Source organism: Bactrocera dorsalis, chromosome 3 (genome assembly GCF_023373825.1).
Source record: "Bactrocera dorsalis isolate Fly_Bdor chromosome 3, ASM2337382v1, whole genome shotgun sequence".
Lineage (NCBI taxonomy): Eukaryota > Metazoa > Arthropoda > Insecta > Diptera > Tephritidae > Bactrocera > Bactrocera dorsalis.
This window is the reverse complement of record NC_064305.1, coordinates 79,519,133-79,539,391: the sequence shown is the minus strand read 5'-3', so window position 1 is coordinate 79,539,391 and position 20,259 is coordinate 79,519,133. Positions and strand designations below refer to the sequence as shown.

At 32.3% G+C, this 20,259-nt stretch overlaps 1 protein-coding gene across 3 annotated transcripts in view; it reads left to right on the top strand.

Moving 5' to 3' along the window:
- Window positions 1-20,259, top strand: part of LOC105229953 (uncharacterized) — a 133,908-nt gene that overhangs the window by 101,751 nt on the left and 11,898 nt on the right. For all 3 annotated transcript variants that reach the window (XM_049452305.1, XM_049452307.1, XM_049452306.1), the window contains 3 exons: window positions 14,389-14,461; window positions 17,138-17,305; window positions 19,152-19,350. In XM_049452305.1, coding sequence (XP_049308262.1) covers window positions 14,389-14,461; window positions 17,138-17,305; window positions 19,152-19,350 — 440 coding nt within the window. The remainder of the gene's footprint in view (window positions 1-14,388; window positions 14,462-17,137; window positions 17,306-19,151; window positions 19,351-20,259) is intronic.

Here is a 20,259-nt window from a genome sequence, read left to right as displayed (position 1 = left end):
ACTTTTAGGGTTAGGTTTACGGAATTTATTGCCGAGCAGCACGCAACGGAGAGCATGTTCTTAATCAATGTGGGCAATAAAATGATATTATTGATAAAATTTATGGAAATTAAATGTTTGCTATTTTAATAGGAAATAATTAATATTTTCGGGATCGCGGGATTATAATTTAATAGTCACGAATATTGGAAAAATTAGAATTACAAAAAATTACTACAAGTGAGACTAAGTTAAAAATAAAACCAAAACTTAAAAAATTTCGGGATCCCGAAAATATAATTAAAAAAACTCGAAAGTGGAAATAAATCAGAGACAATTTACTAAAAAATGAAGCAAGTTATGAAATAATTGGAAAAAAATAATAACAATAATCCCGAAAAATACCGGGACCCCGAAAACACTATATATAAATCTCCACCGAGAAGGAAATATACAGAACTCAGTATTATTCACCAGATTTTGAAATAGTTTTTTAATAATATTATTTAATTTAATAATACTTAAATGTACGAAATATTCTAGAAATTACAACAAAAAGTAATCTTATTAAATCCCGAAATTATACATTTCGTATACAAATGTGATTAGTTTAGCAGCTTTAATTTTTGCAGTCCCGAAATTTTCGGGATCCCGAAACTGTTGCCTGAAAATCCCGAAATTAAAAAATTTAAAAAGATTTAAAAAAGATTAAAATTTTCGGGATCCCCAAATTGTTGCATGAAAATCCTGAAATAAAAAAATTTACCAAAATTTATCAGATTAAAAAAGGATTAAAATTAAAAAAAAGGAAATTTTTATAAAATAAAATTAAAATATATGTACATATATTAAAGCATTAAAACCTTACATCTGAATATTAGAGTTTTTTCGTGACTTAAAGCTCTAATTCTCTGAACAAACTGTTTAATCCACTGTTTAATCCTATATTCTTGTTAATGCGTTACCATCCCAAATAAACATTTATATTACAATATAAAGGGTGATTTTTTAAGAGCTTGATAACTTTTAAAAAAAAAAAAACGCATAAAATTTGCAAAATCTCATCGGTTCTTTATTTGAAACGTTAGATTGGTTCATGACATTTACTTTTTGAAGATAATTTCATTTAAATGTTGACCGCGGCTGCGTCTTAGGTGGTCCATTCGGAAAGTCCAATTTTGGGCAACTTTTTCGAGCATTTCGGCCGGAATAGCCCGAATTTCTTCGGAAATGTTGTCTTCCAAAGCTGGAATAGTTGCTGGCTTATTTCTGTAGACTTTAGACTTGACGTAGCCCCACAAAAAATAGTCTAAAGGCGTTAAATCGCATGATCTTGGTGGCCAACTTACGGGTCCATTTCTTGAGATGAATTGTTGTCCGAAGTTTTCCCTCAAAATGGCCATAGAATCGCGAGCTGTGTGGCATGTAGCGCCATCTTGTTGAAACCACATGTCAACCAAGTTCAGTTCTTCCATTTTTGGCAACAAAAAGTTTGTTAGCATCGAACGATAGCGATCGCCATTCACCGTAACGTTGCGTCCAACAGCATCTTTGACAAAATACGGTCCAATGATTCCACCAGCGTACAAACCACACCAAACAGTGCATTTTTCGGGATGCATGGGCAGTTCTTGAACGGCTTCTGGTTGCTCTTCACCCCAAATGCGGCAATTTTGCTTATTTACGTAGCCATTCAACCAGAAATGAGCCTCATCGCTGAACAAAATTTGTCGATAAACACATTTCGAACCGAACACTGATTTTGGTAATAAAATTCAATGATTTGCAAGCGTTGCTCGTTAGTAAGTCTATTCATGATGAAATGTCAAAGCATACTGAGCATCTTTCTCTTTGACACCATGTCTGAAATCCCACGTGATCTGTCAAATACTAATGCATGAAAATCCTAACCTCAAAAAAATCACCCGTTATTACATTTTCGAAACTTAAAAAAAAAAATCGCATGCGACTAAATTGCATGCAAACTACAAAAACGCGTAACGCGAAATGTTTGCATGAAAACTTATAATTTTAAGGCATATGTGATTGAAGGCCTTACAACGATTATGCGGTCATCGAAAATAGCGATTACACATCAGCACAATTTTAAACCTATTTCTCATGCAATAAATATCAGTTGAGCATTCATGGAGTATAATTGCATCCATCCAAATAAATAATTAGATAATAACTTTGATCATGGAGGCAATTTTGCATTGTAAGATATTAGAAGAAATATCTGTAATTCAAAATAAGAGAAAAGTATAAAGCCTTTCAAACCACTAAACTGGGCAATTACTTTAATTCCATTCCGCGCACCGTTAAATCGAATGCCAAATAAAGCAATTAAGTACCGCAATCTGCGCCCATCCCTTTACACACGCCTTTAACACTTCAAGTTCAACGTTACAGACAATTCTTTTTCTATAGCAATTAATGATTTTGTTACAATGCCATCACATGATGATCAGCATCATCATCAACGCCACACTCCCATTTTGCCCAAAGCTTTCCATATAAATTATGTTTTGCACACGTTGCTCGCTAGCACGCTCGCTTATTCGCGCACATCACTTCTGCGCTTTGCTGCTTCAGCGCGTCGCACTTCCGGTGTGCCATCACACGCGGCACTAAGGCATTGCATGTTCTACATTCGTTCACTCGCAATTAAATAAATCAAATTCGACAACTTGCCACAACAGCTGACTGACTGTCTTCCCACCGCGGCGGCACTTCAAAGCCACAAAGCTGTTCGAAGCCGGCTGCGTAGTCGCCTTGAATTGAGGCAATCGATCAGCTATGAAATAATGCTGCTGATGTGTTTGCTCATGGGAAAATAGGAAGTGCGAATGCTGGCTGGAGGCAAAAAATAATATTTTTTTAATAAATGATTTTTTTAATTTTTAATTTGTATTTATTTTTTTATGTGAAAAATTGTACAGTTACGTTCAAATATAAATTATTTAAATATATTTCCAATTTGCCAGACAAAATTACTTAAGAAGCGCGCTCATTAAAGTTAAATAATTTAATATGATTACTTTCTTTTTAATATAATAATATAAAGATTTTATTGAAGATATTATAGTTTGCTCTAAAATCAAGTGCGAAATTTCTGAGCCAATATAAGTATGTCAATGTTTAATGCTCATTTTTCATACTCTTATAAGCCTCGGCTGGAATGATCTTCAGTGCCTTTAGCGAGTTTTCAGTTCATTTTTGGAGCGCCGCTTGGAAGATTGTTTAGAGTGTTTCGAAGTCTATTCTTAAACCCACGTCTTGTTGTCAGTAATGATGCATTTGATGACTCAAGGATCCTCGGCTACGTTTAAGCATCTGTCTGTCATTCTGTTGCGACCTCTACTTAATGTCGTTTTTTTTACAAAAGATTAAGGTGCTGTGGCACGAACATAGCACTAACATGCGTCATCCCCAAAATATTAACCAGAATGTTTTGAATCGATCCGTAAGAGATGTTGAGGTACTCTGCTGTAATTTCTTCAATTTTCTAGATTTTATTGAAATTGGTATGACACAGTCTTATATTACATCTAATAATACATCTAAATTTCCGCTGAGTCTTGTAAGAAAACACATTACATATGATAATTCCAAAATATACTCAAAAACCACAAACATTCTTCGCAACATGGTGAAAGTGTTTGCCTTGATCTGCTATACTAACCAGAGATAATTGGCATACACTTTGTTTTCCAAATGATCCTTCCTTCGAAATGTGCAACAAAATGCTTCCACTAGTTCTAACTATTTCTCTAAGAGCTTGTTTTACCAACTCTGTAATACATAAATTAACGCGATACCAAAAATATATATTTGGGATATAATCTGTTGTATTCAAATCTTGATGAACGTACTCTAGAGTAGCGATATGTATGCAAAGACTTTGTACTAAAGACAAACATAAGGTTCAATAGCCATGAAATCCCTCCAAAGCTTTAGATTCATATCATCACCTAAAATAATGTAACACCACTTTTCATAAGTTTTCAAGCGAAGGAAAACGATGTAATAGAAACCACTCATATTGAAACAAAATTTAGTTTTAGTTATAAAATGGTTATATATTGGTTATATCTGAGAGTGAAAGCTGGAAATTGTAAGCTACATATATGTAGTATGATGTAGTGAATTGTAAGCAATAAAAAACTCAATTTAGATTTTTTTGATGAAACGTTGTTGTGCATTTTAGGTTACGATATATTTTTCTTTTTATTATTTTACTGGAGTATATTAAAAATATAGTTAAACTAGTCAAGCCACAGAGGTAGCTACCAATATGACTTTCCCATCGTAGGATCTCAAAGACAGCATGAAATCGTTTAAACCAAGGCATTCTCAGAGTGCTAGTAGGGTGTCAATTTTGGAGCAGTGTCACTTCATTTTTTTATTAAAAAAAAGTTTAATATTTTTTAATTTAAAAAAAAAATAATATTTAATATTTTTTTTAAGAAAATATAGTTCTAGTGAATGTAGAAAACTGCACTAACTCGCCTGTGCGAAAACTACATCCCTCTTTTTGTCGAAAATTATATCCCAATACAAAGAATAGAATACGAGTATAATTTTTCGTCAGACGGAACCGATTGCTGGCTTCAAGGTTCAGAAAATTTGGGTTCAGAGGAAAGCAAAATAACCTTGGAAGAAGAAAAAATGTATTTAACAAAAATATGTATACAACATATGTATGCCTTATATAGACATATAAGTTATTTGGAACTTAAATAATAATCCTTTTCCACCACAATGGGAAATAAGGAAATACCTAATTAGATATGTGATTGTGCAAAGGCAACAACATCTTATAGGCCGCAGAGAAATATAAAAAATATTAAAATAAATCAACACATACACAATACAAATGGACATGTGGTAAAAATCACTAATTATATAATAGGTATTTGTATCATTACCTTATTTGTCAAGCATATATACACAGATGTAATGTTAGCCAATTAGTTGGCACAAATGTTACTTGATTTTTACTTGTGGTCAAATAAGGCATTTCCTTTCATGTAATTGTACATGCCACAAAATATTTTTTTAAAATATGCGGCAGCAAATACATACATGAAAAACAACAAAAAAATATTTTACATTTTTTTGAAAATCGTAAAAAAATTTTTTTTTTTTTCAGAAAATATACAAATTCTATATAAATTTGAAAAAAAAAAATTGTAAAAAATAGCAGACAGTCTTAAATACCATATTTATTTTTTCTTTAATTATGAAAAAAAAATGAAATTTTCAAGAATTGCAATTCAAAGCAAAAATACTGCAAATAACCCATTTGGGCGCGCCAAGACAAGTTTTTGCTATTTTATTTATTTTTCATAATTTTTTTTTTAGAAAAAATTTTCGCTAGGTTGAACCCACAAGCGCTACTAATATAATATATACGTACATTTATGCATATCAACATATGTATCTTTATATATAAGTACATATGTATATGTACATATATCTGCTTATATGTATGTTTGTATTTCTATATATCTGCAGTTACATAGCTATCGCCCGCTACACACTCCAGCGATTGGCATTTTATTACCGCGGCAGCGCTCGGGTTGCAGGCTGGTCAAGCAACAGCTTTATCGGTGCTTCACAGCGCCAGCCATCGCCCGTTCCACTAACTGCGCATGCTTGCCAAGCCGTGCTGTGTAAGAGCAACCGCCAGCAAAGCCATATACACACATGCACATACTTTTTTGAATGCTCCCAGCGGCGCTCACATGTAGGTTGTGGGTACTTTATACATACAGACGTAAGTGCACATGTAACTTGCACGCGTGCTCACTCGCGCCCATTCAACACCGGACGACCTTGCAACGAATCCATGACGCTTTTCAGCACAACTGCAATTCACCGGTCTGGCCGGTTCGGACCGAACGGCGAAGATAGTTCACTTACGTATAACGCTGGTCGCTTGCTAGAGCGAAGCTAGTCACTCGGCTTGACTGTAATACACAGCACCACACATACATACATTTACAGCCACTTAGTAAGCCAGTGTGTGCTTCAACTGTTGTTGTAACTGTTAGCTTGATATTGTATTTTGTTTTTGTAAGCGGCTGGTGCAAGACGTCAGGCATCAGTCAACAGCAAAAACGCTTGATGCCTGTGGCCTAAAGCCACTAACCAACAGCCGTCCACCGCTAACCACCAACCGCTAGCCGTCAGCGCCGCAACACCAGCATCAACATCAACACCATCGCCAGCTACTTGTGGTGTTTTAGTTTTGGGTCATGTTTACGCTTCGCTAATGTTCTCATTTGCGTTTTGTTTAGCTTTTTCTAAGCTATTCGGTATAGTCTTCGCTTGCCTTTTCAGCCTCTTCTTGTGCTTCTGCTGTCCCTTCTTGCGCTTCTTCTATGCCTTTTTCTTCTTCTTCTGTCTTTGGCATTAGATTTGCATTGCATTTTGCAGGTTTCGTGCATTTACCTCGACAATTTTGTTACTTCAACTCAAGTGCATCAATGCTTTTGTTGCTGCTGTTGTTGTTCTTATGAATTTATTGTAATTTTGAAAGGAAGAGTTGCTTTGAAAGGGCGTAAGGGCTTGGAAATATGTTAGTTTTGCTAAAAGTTATGTTCGCTTAATAGAATCCGCAATTTGTTTCAGGAAAAGTTCCTCAAATATAATCTTAATGGGAGAGTGTTGCAGACATTTTTTACAACAAATCATACAATATCGCAAAAGATCACAACAGATATATTTTTGATCCAGGTTGATCTAGTTTCCTGCTTTGACTATAATAGTTGAACAATGAGAGCATCCTGAAACGCAGATAATTAAACAGGAAAACTCTAGTAAGCAGTTCCTTACTGAATAGCTTTTTACTAATTAAGATGGTTAAGGTCTCGACTAGAACCGCGTAAACGGTGTCTACGCCAATAAAGAAGAAGAAGGGTTCATGTCTTGGGAAACTTCGTTATTGTTATCAACAAATATGAATCACAAGGCTTTCGCATAGATATATTGTTCAATAAATCAACTTTTTTCGCATAACGAGCATATTGCCTCTTTCACAGTCTATCTCTCTATTTCTCTCCTCAAGGTCGTAGTGACTAAACTATTGAAGGCATATATTCAATAAGTTCTTTAACACTTCTTACTTGAAAATCAAATTTTTTTTTTTGATAAAAAAATATCTAGACGTTTATTGTATTCTTTATGGTGTATTGATCATCAAGACTAATCTATCTGAGTTTCGACGAAACGGCATTTAATTAGTCAAGAGGTTCTCAGAGCGTGTTAGTAGTTTGTCAATTTTGAAACAGTATCACTTCTGGTTTAAGTCAAACTTTTTTTTCATTTCAGTGAAAATGCAATTTGATGCAAATGCAAAACAAAGATGACTGTGGGCTGCTAATATTTTTAACGAGAATTATATAAAATCGATTTTTTCGTGAATATCGAATTAATTTTCTCATAAAAAAGAGCCAAAAATCATAAACGCGGTCTTGAAGAGCTGAGTTATGAGCAAAAAGTAATAATTATAGAGTAAGGACAAGTCTGTACCACGTTTCAACAAAACTTTTCAGGCTATGTTAGATATTTCTAGAACTTCAAACAATTAAATAATTAACCGTTTGCACCACAAAGGGCTCTACATTATAGAAAAGGAGTCATTTAGTGATATGATTTTTCGAAAAAAAAACAACAACAACTTTTTGAAAAAATTATAGTTCTTTATACGAATATGGCTGAGAGTTATAACACTGATGGATCCGATGTCACAATATCGAATTCCTCCATATTCCAAATCCTTGATTTTCTGGCATCGTATCAGAGCTTTAACTCTCAGCGATATACGTAAAAAAATTTCGTATATTTCGCAGTTTGGAAAAGTCGGGGATCCTGTAAAATATTATATAAGTATTTGTTTGTATATTTAAATGATCAGTGGGACGTTCTGAGTCAATCTAGCTATATCTTTCTGTCTGTCTATATATACAACTCCATCAGTTTTTCAAATATCAATTCGAAATTTCGCGCATATTTTTCCGCCAAGAAGCTGCTTGTTTGTCAAAATCGTCGATTTGGAACAATCGTAGGATATTGCTCCTATATAAACTGATCGATCAAACTCAACTCTCGTATAGAAAATTTTTTATTTGAAAAGTTATCTTCCCGAAATTTCACAAGAATTATTAACCAACATAACACTACATTCTCCGATCAAATTGCTTTGATTGGTTTACTCTAGCATATAGCTCTCTTAGAATCTGATAAATCCAAACCAAGATTAAATGCATAATAAAATATATTTTTAGTTTATGTGTTCTAAATTCAATATTAAACCATAAATACGATTTGTTTACCTCCAGTAAGCTCTCTCACTCTATCTCTCTTTCGCGTTTGCTATATAAAGATTTTACTTTTTTCATATGTTTGTATATTCCATCACTTCAAAACCACAAAGATTTCATACAAATTAGTTTTCTGCTCAAATTTTTTGCTTCTTTGCGCAAATTGTCCTTCTGCGTGTTATGCTAATTTTGTTAATTAAACGTTTACGACTTTGTTGCTTGTTTTTTCCCGTTTCTGTTTCTGTTGATTTTTTTAATTTGAATGTGGCTTTGCTGCCACCGCCGTTCTTCTTATTGCCACCGGCAATGCCACTTCGGAGCCATAAAAGCGGCTACTGTGTGTTTGTATGTGCTTATTGTTGTTGTTGCTGCCATTATAGTTAACAACTTTGGCATTGCTGTTTGCATCTTTCTAATGCTCTTGCTGCCAATTTCTGCTTCAGTCTTCCAAGACGTTCTGTTTCTCAGTTTTAATGCTTTTCAGTCTTCTTCAGTTCTTGAGCGGCGTTTTTAACTGTTTATAAAAATTGTTTTCGTTGGCTGCATTTGCATTTATCTTCCTCTTTGTGTGCGGCTGACGGCTGAATGCCGCTTGATTTATTGGCTAAATACAATTCTAGCGCGGCCACAGTGCGCGTCATCGCTATAATGAACTGTTATTATTCTTATCGTTGTCGCTGTTGTTGTTGCCATGATTACATGGCTCTTGTTCTACTCGTGCTGTCATTATTTGTTGCTGTTGTTGTTGCTGCATCTGCGTCCGTGGCGGATGTTGTTGTAGCTGCCCTGCTATTTGGCTGGCAATTACCATTGTTGATCCGGGTGGCAAGTGTCGAGTGGCAAGTGGCAACAGCAACAGCGCAACAACAATAAGAACAACAGAAAATGTGTACTTTGATGAAGAGGTGCGCTCGAAACTGTGTCAAAGATGTTGCTAATTCAACTATTATGTAGTTGTACTTGTATTTTCGATTTTATGTTTTTGTTGTTTTTTTCTTTAAGTGCGCCTAATTGTTGTTGTTTTTCTACTTTGTAATGGTAAATGCTTTCAGATTTGTTTGAAAAGGTCTTTTGGTTCTTTTGCTTTCTGCATTTTGCGTTCAAGGTTCCGTTAGGAGCGGTTAATAAAGCATAGCAAAGACACAAACCTTCACAAAGGTAAACAAATTAACAGTTTTTGCTTTTACATTTACCACAAATCTGCATGGGGTGAGTGGACCTAGAGTACCTTGCGATTTTTTGTCTGCTTTTTGATAAAGGTTTTATAGGAGGCATAAATAAACTAGTAGGGACCGTTATTAAAATTTTGAACTTCTCAAATTCAATCCTGGTATTTCAACAAGACGGCGCCACTTCCCACACATTGCAATCAATGTATTTATTGAGAGAACACTTCGGTGAGCAGATATTTTTGTTTTTTGCGCTGCCTAAGTAGCCACCAAGATCGTGAGATATAAAACCGTTAGACTTTTTCCTGTAAGGATATGTAAAGTCTAAGATCTATGCGGACAATCCCGCTTCAGCTCTTGGAGCAAAACATCATGCGTTTCATTCGCCAGTTGCCAGTCAAAATGCTTGAACGAGTCAACGACAATTGCTCTCAACGGATAGACCATCTGAGACAAAGCCGCGGCCAACATTTAAAAGAGATAGTCTTCAAAAAATAGATACCAAAGAATGTTCTTTCGAATGATAATCATCATTCACCATTAAATTTGAAGATTCTGTGTTTTTTCTTTAAAAAAGGAGAGAACCTCGAAATGGATCACCTTTTATATCAAAAATCAATAGTATCACATCTTTAAGAAAGAAATCTTTCATCTTTTGCTTTTTAATTTCTTTAAAATATTTTCAACAAGTTTCCTCCTCCACAGCCTTCTTGTTGTTATATCATTATCTTCGAAATGCTTAAATCGTTAAATGCAGAATTATCAGCTATACGAAATCATATGCCTCAGATATGGTCAGCGTGAGCATTAAACTCAATGCAGCAATGGTGAGAAGACCAGATACTTATCCGTTAATGGTTGACAAAAACTGAAAGAACACATTTTATTTGCTTACAAATTGTTGCAGTTACCTTTAACGGTGTGTCTTTTAATTAATACGCTAATAAAATGGCGTTATAAAAGTTCTGAATACGCGCTGCATTGAAGTAAAGATATTTTTTAATTTTTTCTTTCAAATTTTGTGGCAATTTGGTTTATGGCCGCTCAAGATTAAGAATCTTTATTTGGAATTTTAATTAACTTGTACCGGTACAGCGATTAAGGCGCCTATTAACAAGCAGATTCTCGCGTAAAATATTGCACTGCTGGGTAGCAGGTCTCATTTTACGAAGAGATTACGAAATCTTGAAATATGACGGTAATCATTCGAATATAGCTGCAACATTAAGTGTGGCATATTTCTTATAAGAGGAGTATAAAGAAATATAATCGTATGTGATACTTGGTATGCATGCGCTGGCGAGAAAGATACAAGTATTTAAAATTTAAGTTTGTGTTCTTTTTCTTATACAGATTAATGGCATGGGCAACACATTTTTTTGTTGTAAACTAATATAAGAAAAAGCTAAAAAAAATATTTAAAAAGGCTGAGTAAGCACCAAGAAAGTGGCGCACTTAAAAATATACAATAATAATATTTTTTCCATGACAGATGACGAAAATGTGTGGAAAAATTATAACCAAAAAAACTTGGAAAAACTTTTCCAATAGCAATTTAAGTGAGCCCAAAGGTATGCAGTCCGAATTCTTTGCATACAACTCGTCGTTAAGGCTGCTTCAAACTTCAAAAATAATTCACATGATCTGGAAAAACTAGAAAAAATCATATATTTTATTACAGAAGGATGAAAAAATTCTGAACGTTGAGTTTGTACGATAGCTGCATGCTGTAGTGGTCCGATATCGGCCGTTTGAAAATATGAGCAGCTATATGTGGAGAAAAACGTCTGCAAAACTTCGATATCTCAAAAACTATGAAACTAGTCCCACATATATGCATAGATACAAACGACTGGACAGACAGACAAACATAACCCACATCAATCGGCTCTACGTAACCGGAACGAACTCGGATTTTTATCCGATAATGGCTAAATCAACTTAATTCAATATCCCAAATCAATTTGTTAGCGACATAAAGGCAGCTCCTTTCCTTGTTGTCCAAAGCAACTTTGAAATCGTCGAAGAGGTGGTGTGTGTCGATCCTCTTTACACGGGTATTTTCCAAGATTTGACGCATGGTGAATGTCTGATCAGTTGTTGATTCCAGACCTAAAGCCACACTGATAAGGTCCAATCAGTTTGCTGACGGTCGGCTTTAATCTTTCACACAATATGGTCCATTGAACCTTGCGATGCTGTGGAGGCTGATTGTGTGGTGCAAATTGTGAATTACCCTTTTCGTGGTTTGAGAAGAGCAAACTTAAATTCCAGTCGTCGGGCATGCTTTCGTTCGGTCATATTCAAATAAGAAGTTAATGTATAATCCTTATCAGTTCTGCGTCGCCGTATTTGAATAGCTCGGAAGGCAATCCATCAGCCCCCGCCGCTTTGTTGTTCTTCAGACTGGTAATTGCTATTCGAGCTTCCTCATATTCGGGCAATGGAACGTCTGCTCCATTGTCATCGTTTGGGGAATCTGGTTTACCATCTACTGATGTACTGCTTTCACTGCCATTCAGCAGGCTGGAGAAGTGTTCCCTCCATAATTTAAGTATGCTCTGCGCATCAGTCACTAGATCACCTTTGGGGATTCTACAACAGTAGGCGCCGGTCTTGAAACCTTCTGATAGATCGCTCGATGCAGTTGAAGTATAGTCAATTTCATAATAGTCGGTTTAGTTTTTATCGCCTCAATTGCATCAGAACTTTGACTTTCACTGCTTTGTTTTTCATTTGAGAATTCTTTTTTATTAAAACTTTAATTATGTTTTTTAACACATTTTCAGTAATAAAAAAGCAATGTTAATAATTAATCTTCACCTGCAAAAATATAAACCAAGCTATAAAAAAAACCATAACAATTTTAAAAAATCGAACTCCATTCTTTTCTTGCAAAAAATTCTCAATGACTCATATTGTGCCACGGTCTGCAAGCGGTGCACATTGTGCCACACATGCAATATTAATGAACATAAATTATATTAAAAAACAATGCCAAACAAAATTGCTGTTCACAATCAAATAATAAAACAGTCCATTAAGGAGACTTTCAAAACTGACAGCGGCGAACGAGGCAAGCACCACAATGCAGCTGCTACGCAGTCAAGCAACATGTCTATCATACATATATTCTCTACATATATATATAAATATAATTGTGTATATATTTGTTGTAGAGCGACAACACTTGTGCATTTGCCACATGACATGGTGCGCGCGCTGCCGTTGCATGTGTTGCAACACACTGCGGTGTTTGTTCAAAGCAACAAATTGGAATGCTATGTGCAGTTATTTCGGTTCTTTTTTGCTCATAACACTAAACGCTACAAAATGCTTGCTGTACAAATGAAAAATAATTAAAAAATAACAACAAAACAACAAAAACCAAGCATTTTGCCGTCAAATTTCGTTGCAAGATAAGCCACATTTGGTGTTGCACGAAATTTGCATATAAGCGTTGATTGAGCGCCACCGCCACCGTCACCTCCACCGTCACCGCTGCCGTCAGCAAGGGGCGCACAAACGCGGCGCTAATGATTAATGCGGCGTCGGCGTTAAATCGGCTAACTGACGTGACACTAAAATTTTCATTTATTTTCGTTTTTGAATTTACGAAAATTTACCGTAAATGCACATATGAATGCTTGCAGCAATATGTGGCATGTGTTTGCTGTCTTACCATTTCCTGCATGGTCAAAGGTTTGCACGTGCAAATCAGCCCAAAAGATAACAAATAAAAACCAACAACAAAGGTTAAAAAAGCGGCACGTTCGCCTTCACTTGTGGCACAGTGGGCGTGTTTAACTAATTTATTGCACATATGTTTTGTATTAATTATCCAGTTTGTTGTTGTTATTATACTTGTTGAGTTATATATTAAAACTATAACACTTTGCAATATTGCTGCAGCCTTTGCAGGTTGGCGAAAATGTAGTGCAGCGCGCCTTTTGGTAGCCAATTCGAGATATGGAAATGTTGGCAGGTTTTTGGGGGTGTCCGAAATGGGTTTTCCTTCTGCGTATGCCATGAGTCATGTGGTGAATGTAACTATATATGTGTGTACACACACACACATATGCTTATAAGCAATAAATATTTGATAATTGCGCGCAGACACATTTGACAGACAACATTGCGAGCGCATAAGTCATAAGTTTCGGGTGTCAAATATAGATTGGGTGACAGGGCGTATGAGTAATTTATTGCATTTTTCCATGAAAGTGTGTGGATGTTGGAATGATGTGGTAGGAAGGGGAATATTTTTTTGTTTTTATTGAAAATAAATATTGGTTTGTGAAGGAAGTGTGAAAATTTTGATAAATTGAAAAAATATAAAATAAAAAATTATATATAATTAATATGAAAAAAAATATATATATTTTTTAATTTTACGAAAATTATTTTGGAAAACTAAAATCGTTCAAAAAAATAAATAAAATATTTAGTATAAAAGTAAAAAAAAATGTAATATGAAAAAATTGCTTGGTTTATAAAATAAATTATTATGCAATTAAATGAACACTTTTGCTTCAATAAATAATTTTCTTTAGGAGTTTAAAGAGAATGGAGAACGGTTTACTGAGATAAACGCCGGAATGGCTCCATAAATGTGACTAAAATGTTATAACAAAAATTTTTTGAGGTTGTATTTAAATGAAAATGTATATTTATTATTTTTTTTATAGTTTTATCAAAACAATTTTTTTATTAAAATAATAAGAAGAAATTATAATAAGATAAAAAATTTTTGTATCAGTTGTACTGGCTCAATAAATTTAAAAGAAATTCAATAATCAAAAATTTATTTATACATACACATATGTATACAAATATATATATATATGTGCATTTGATAATTAGTTGCCAATCAATACTAATTTGTATTTATTATTCTTTTTTATTTGCAGCATCGGTTTATGTGGTTTTGATAATCCAATGCGCGATCAGAAGACCGAGGAATATAAGCGGCACATCGGGCAGGTGAGTAATATTTTGAATGATAACCAAAACTACTATTTATTATTCTTCGTTTGCTCCGAAATTGCTCGAATTACAATTTTGAGACTTCTTCTTCTTTATTAACGTAGATACAGACAATTTTAAAACTAAAACTTCGTTTTTATTATTATTTTTCAAAAAATATTATTTCTTTCAAATTTCCGTTGAAATAATGCCTTAGAACTTACAAATTTTTTTACAAATAAAATAAATTTAAACTAAAAAAATAAAAAAATGAACAACTTAATATTTTATTTTAAAAGTGTAAATTTAATTAAATAATATAAAACAAAAAATATTGAATTCAGTCTATAAATTTATTAAGAAAAAAAATTCAAACAGGTGGCAACCTTTGGCAACGATATACTTTTACAAATATATATTTGAATAATATGTTTACTTTGATGTCCATATTTACATTTATTTGAATAATAACATAAAAATATTAAAATATGGCAACCTCCCTTAGAGAATTATAAAGTGAATTAACTTTTTTTATTAATAATTCTCAACAAACATTTCCAAACATTTCCTTATGCACAAATATTATAAAACTCGCATAAAAAAATTTCAAATATGGCAACCTTCCTTAAAGGATTATAAAGTGAATTAACTTGTTTTGATTAAAAATTTAAAAAAATTGTCGATAAAAATTTTCTTAGTTACAAATATTCTTAAAACTCTTTGGTTCAACAACTTTATTGTTATACATAACTCGTTCATCCTATAAGTTTTACTTGAAACAGGTGGCAACTTTTATAACATATATGTAAATATTTTCATCAGTAAACTTTCTTAAATCTTTTCTCTTTCATACTTATTTTATAGAAATTCGCTTTTGTAAATAAATTCATTGATTTGAAGTTCTTAAAAGGTGGCAACATTGCTCAACAATATTTTCATCTGCAAGATGTCTTCAAGCTCTCCCGTTTAATATTTATATTTGAGTATTTGTTCAATTTATACATATTTTTATTCAATTTTACATTTTACTAAGAATAGATGGCAACCTTGTTCATATTTATGTATTTCCATCCGAAAACTTTCTTAAACCTTTTCTCTTCGATACCCATTATGTAACAATAGGTTTTTGTGAGCAATTTTATTGATTTGATTTTGGTAAAGTTGGCAACACGGTTCATCATTATTTTCAACAATAAGCTGTCTTAAGAATTTCAAATTTAAACATTACATTTTAGTTTTTTTGTTATACATGTTTTTAGTAAAACATTACAAACAGGTGGCAACCTTTCTCAAATATATTTTTATCAGCAAGATTTTTAAATTCTTTTTGCTTAATACACATATTGAAATAAATCGTTTATCTCAACAAATTCATAAAATTAAAATTTTAAAAAGTCTGGCAGGGCTCCCTAAACAACTTTCATCGATTTTTTTTAACCTCTTAAGTTTAATGCATATATTTTAGTGTTTATTTGTTTCATAATAGTTTTATAGTTGAACTTTTTAAAAAGGTGGCAACGCAATTACATTGTAGTCGAACAATTTTACGAAGATGACGTTTACCGGCAATTCATTACCTCTTACAAACTCAGGAAACCATCTGCTTGGATATATAGTAGTTGATGTATTGTCGTGTCCAGAAAACTAATATTGCAACACGCCTCTAAATTCGCACAGCAACACTTTGCTTTACCGTAACAAAAACAAAAAGAGCAAGCAATCAGCAATCGTAGGGTAAAAAATGTCTTTAGGTCAAAGCAGTTGGCAGAAATTAATGAGCGCAATTGTGCTACCACAAAAGAACATCAATCAAAGGGTAGTTAGAAAATAAATTGAGAAAATAAAAATTATTTTTCTATTTGTTGTTGAGAATATGCTTGAAAAAGTGCGCGTGACTCACGAGATTCGTACTCATGCCTGATCATGTAAGAGAATATAAAGAAAACAATAATTTTTTTTAGAAAAATCACCTCAGGTGCGATTAATCGATTACATTTGGCCGCAAATTTGCACTCCAGCGAACAAGTTAAGTCCATTAAGGCAAATCTCTGCGCTGACTTTACTATTTATCCAACCATTATCGTCCACATAATGCGCAGGCCACACTTAACCTGATAATAAACGCGAACAATGCTCATAGATAAAGCAAAGCATAGAATAGAGATATTTTTGTTGATTGGCCATGGGCTAAATGATTTTCGGTAAATTCGTTACAAAACGCTATTTGTTTACATAATGTCGGCATGTGTTTGTGGGTGAGTTGAAAAAATGAATGGCCAGCAATCGCAAATTAGAATTAACGCACTATTGTTGTGGACATGGCCTGCGGTTGCGGCGATTCTTATTACGCCTTGCGTGCGTTCGCGCTCATTACGTTTTGTTAATTGTGACTTGCGACCACTTTGGGCTCGCGAACTGGAGAGGGTGTTGCGATAAGTAATTGCTCGTTGATTTTAAGTTTAAGAGATCAAAAATAATATATAAATTATTTGATTAAACTGAATTTGATGAATTTGATTGAGCAGAAAACTTCTCGTTGCTTTTCTAATGCTTTAATTTATTTATTTTAATTCTTCATTCCCAATTATTTAAATTTAAAAAATTTTTGGATACATAAAAATATTTTTCTTTACTCATTTTCTATATTTTTGTTTACTTATTTTTTAAGTTTTTCCTCCTTTTTTTCCTTTACAGGGTGTCAAAATCAAAATGGATGACGCTGGCAATATACTCGTTCGCCGCTATGCCAAAAGCAATGTTTACGTTAAGAGCACAGCGAGTGCTCCCAATGAGGAGACATCCATTGGTGCCGACATACTCAAATTGCCAAACCAAGCATTGGAAAGTGAAAAAATAGTCAAAGTGAGTACTTTCTTCCTATGAATGCAATCATTTAAATTTATTATAATTATTTACAATAAAATTAATTATAGTTGATAAGGGATGTAAGTAAAGTTGAGAAAATGTATTAACGGAAAAACATTTTTCATTTTTACATTTACAAAATGAGCTATAAAAATTTGCTTAAAAATATTATGATTATTAGAAAATACAATATTGAACATTTATATTAATTTTTTATATAAAATTTTTTAAAAATAAAATATATAAAAATATTTATTTAAATACACAAAGTATTTTCAAATAATAACACAGCATTGCTTATCATTTAAAAAAAAAATGTTTGTATTTGCATATATAACTTTTAAATTTAATTTTGAAACGATTAATGTATTTAGAAAACTTATGTGGAAAAAAAATTTTAGATTTCAAAAATGTAAAAACAAAAGTATGATGTATTACAAAAAAAAATATATATATAATGTTTTAAAATTTGTATGCTGCTACACTGCTTTTAATACTTTTTTTTAATAAATTCAACAAATTTTAAGGTTGATTTTTTTTAAGAAAAATTTATGAAATTTTTTTTAATAATTTTAGTGATTATAAAAAAAAAAAAAAACAATAACACCATACCAAAATTTTTTCAAAAGTTAAATTTTTAATATTAAACAAAAAAAAAACAATTTAAAAAAGGAATATTTTAAAAAAATAATGAAACAAATGTTTTACGAAAGATGAATTTTCATCAAATAAATTTAAAAAAACGCATAATTTTTTCTGAGTTTATTAAGACAAACCAAAAAAATTTCTATAAAAAATTCGAAAGTAAAATTTTTAACAAAAAAATTAAGAAAAATTAAAAATAATATATTTTTAAAAAAAAAAATTATATATTTTAAGAAAAAAATAAAAAAACAAATCTTTTACGAAAAAAAAATTGTATCAAATAAATTTTTCAAAAAAAATTATAAATTTTGCTTAATTACTTCAAATTTAAGACTAATCAAAAAAATGTTAAATAAAAAAAATTTAGTATAAAAAATTAAATTATTAAATTAAAGTATATAAAATTAGAAAAAAAAACAAATAAAAATTATTTTCAAGAAAAAAATTTGAATCAATTATTTACGAGTTTTTTCAAATAAATTTCACGAAAACCAAAAAAAAATGTTGTTATAATGGCATAAATTAGTAAAATTTTCTACAAATTTAAGACTGACTCAAAAAATATTTAACTACAAAAATGTGCACAACAAAAACAGTAAGCAATAAGTCATTTATTGCAAAAAAAAAATTGTATACACATATGTATGTATGTATATATTTTTTTAATATAATACGTAATTTTATAGAAAATAGATTTGGATATTAAAATTTGTATTCATTTTTTAATAAAGTGTAACTGGGCATAAATTCCGACAGCCACACATTTTTAACGAGTAACTTTTTAAAAAAATTATTTTAATTAATTAATTTTATGCGTATTTAAATTGTTTTTAGAGAATTTATTGGAAAAAGATGTTTTTGGGAGCTACGCTTGCAATTTTCTATTAAGATTTTATTAAGTTTTAGTTTTAATTATAATTTTTATATATTATAACATCATAAATATTTTTTTAATTTTTTTTATTATTATATTTATTTTATTATTAAATTTTTATTTATTATTTATTTAGTTGTACATTTTATTTTATTATTATATTTAATTTTATTAAATTTTTTTATAAATTTACTTTTTTTTTATATTATTTTTATATTATATATTTTTTTATTTTATTTTTTTGTTATTTATTTTCGTTTCATTTGCACGGCAATTTCATATCACTTTTTTTTTAATTACTTCTACAATTTTCCACTTTTTCAGTTATTCGATATGAAAAAATTCCAATCGAATGTAAATCGTGAACTTCGTCGTGCTTATCCCGATCGTCGACGCCTGGAAACGCAATGTCTGTCCGTTGTGGCTTTTGTCAAATCGGAGAACGATATATTGGACTGTCCCGTTTGGGTGCTCATTGTCAATGTGGTCGCAATGGATATGCTAAAGAGCAAATTGCCACCAGGTAAGTGCACAGAGAAGAGAAGGAGGGCAAAGACAAATATAAAAAATTACAAATAATAATATTATAAATAAATAAAAATGCTTCTACTAATGTATGCTAATATAACTAATAATCGATTTCATACACACACACACGCATCTAGCCAACTTGTCTGTGAGCTTATGGCTAACCATTGGCACAGCGGCTTAAACCAAGCGAATTCATTTGTGGCTGCTGCAAAATATTAGCAATTTATTAGGTTGGGCGCTTGCGCTTTAGCATTAGAGCGACTTTATTTTAATACTTGTTCTACGTTGTTGTTGCTCTTGTTGTAATTGTAGTGCAGTAGAGGTTGAAAGTGCAGCCATGGATCTCAGGCATCCGCACGAAGATCTCATTGTTGCGCTGCCATAACGAAACTACAGAAATGCAGTAATAACTCATATGTATATAATATGTGTAGATATATATATATAAGTTTATACATATTTGTATGTATATACCCACAACTTTATGCAACTTTGTATGCGATTTTTCTAGTTTTCATTCTTCTATTTTGAACTTCGCTGGCGCCGCACTCCCCATTTGCTCGACAAGCAGTTCAAGGTTGACACCAAGCAGCGCTCACATGAGCTTAGTGGCGCTTGTTGTTGTTGCAGCTGCAGCCACTGTTGTTGGCCTTTCGCTTTTACGCGCACCAAGGTATATACACACTCCGCTGTAAATATGTATGTATATATGAGTTTGTGCAGGAATGCATAGGTAAATTTTGCGGTAAATTTCAAATGCCAGCCGGCAACATTTTCATTTCGCTTTTTAAATGTCAAAGTGTCAGCGTTTTGGCCTGTGTTCGGTTCGTGCCGCGATAAAGGGCGGCAATAAAAGTGCGCATGCGCAGCAGCCGCACGCAACGTGTTGCCATTGTCTCAA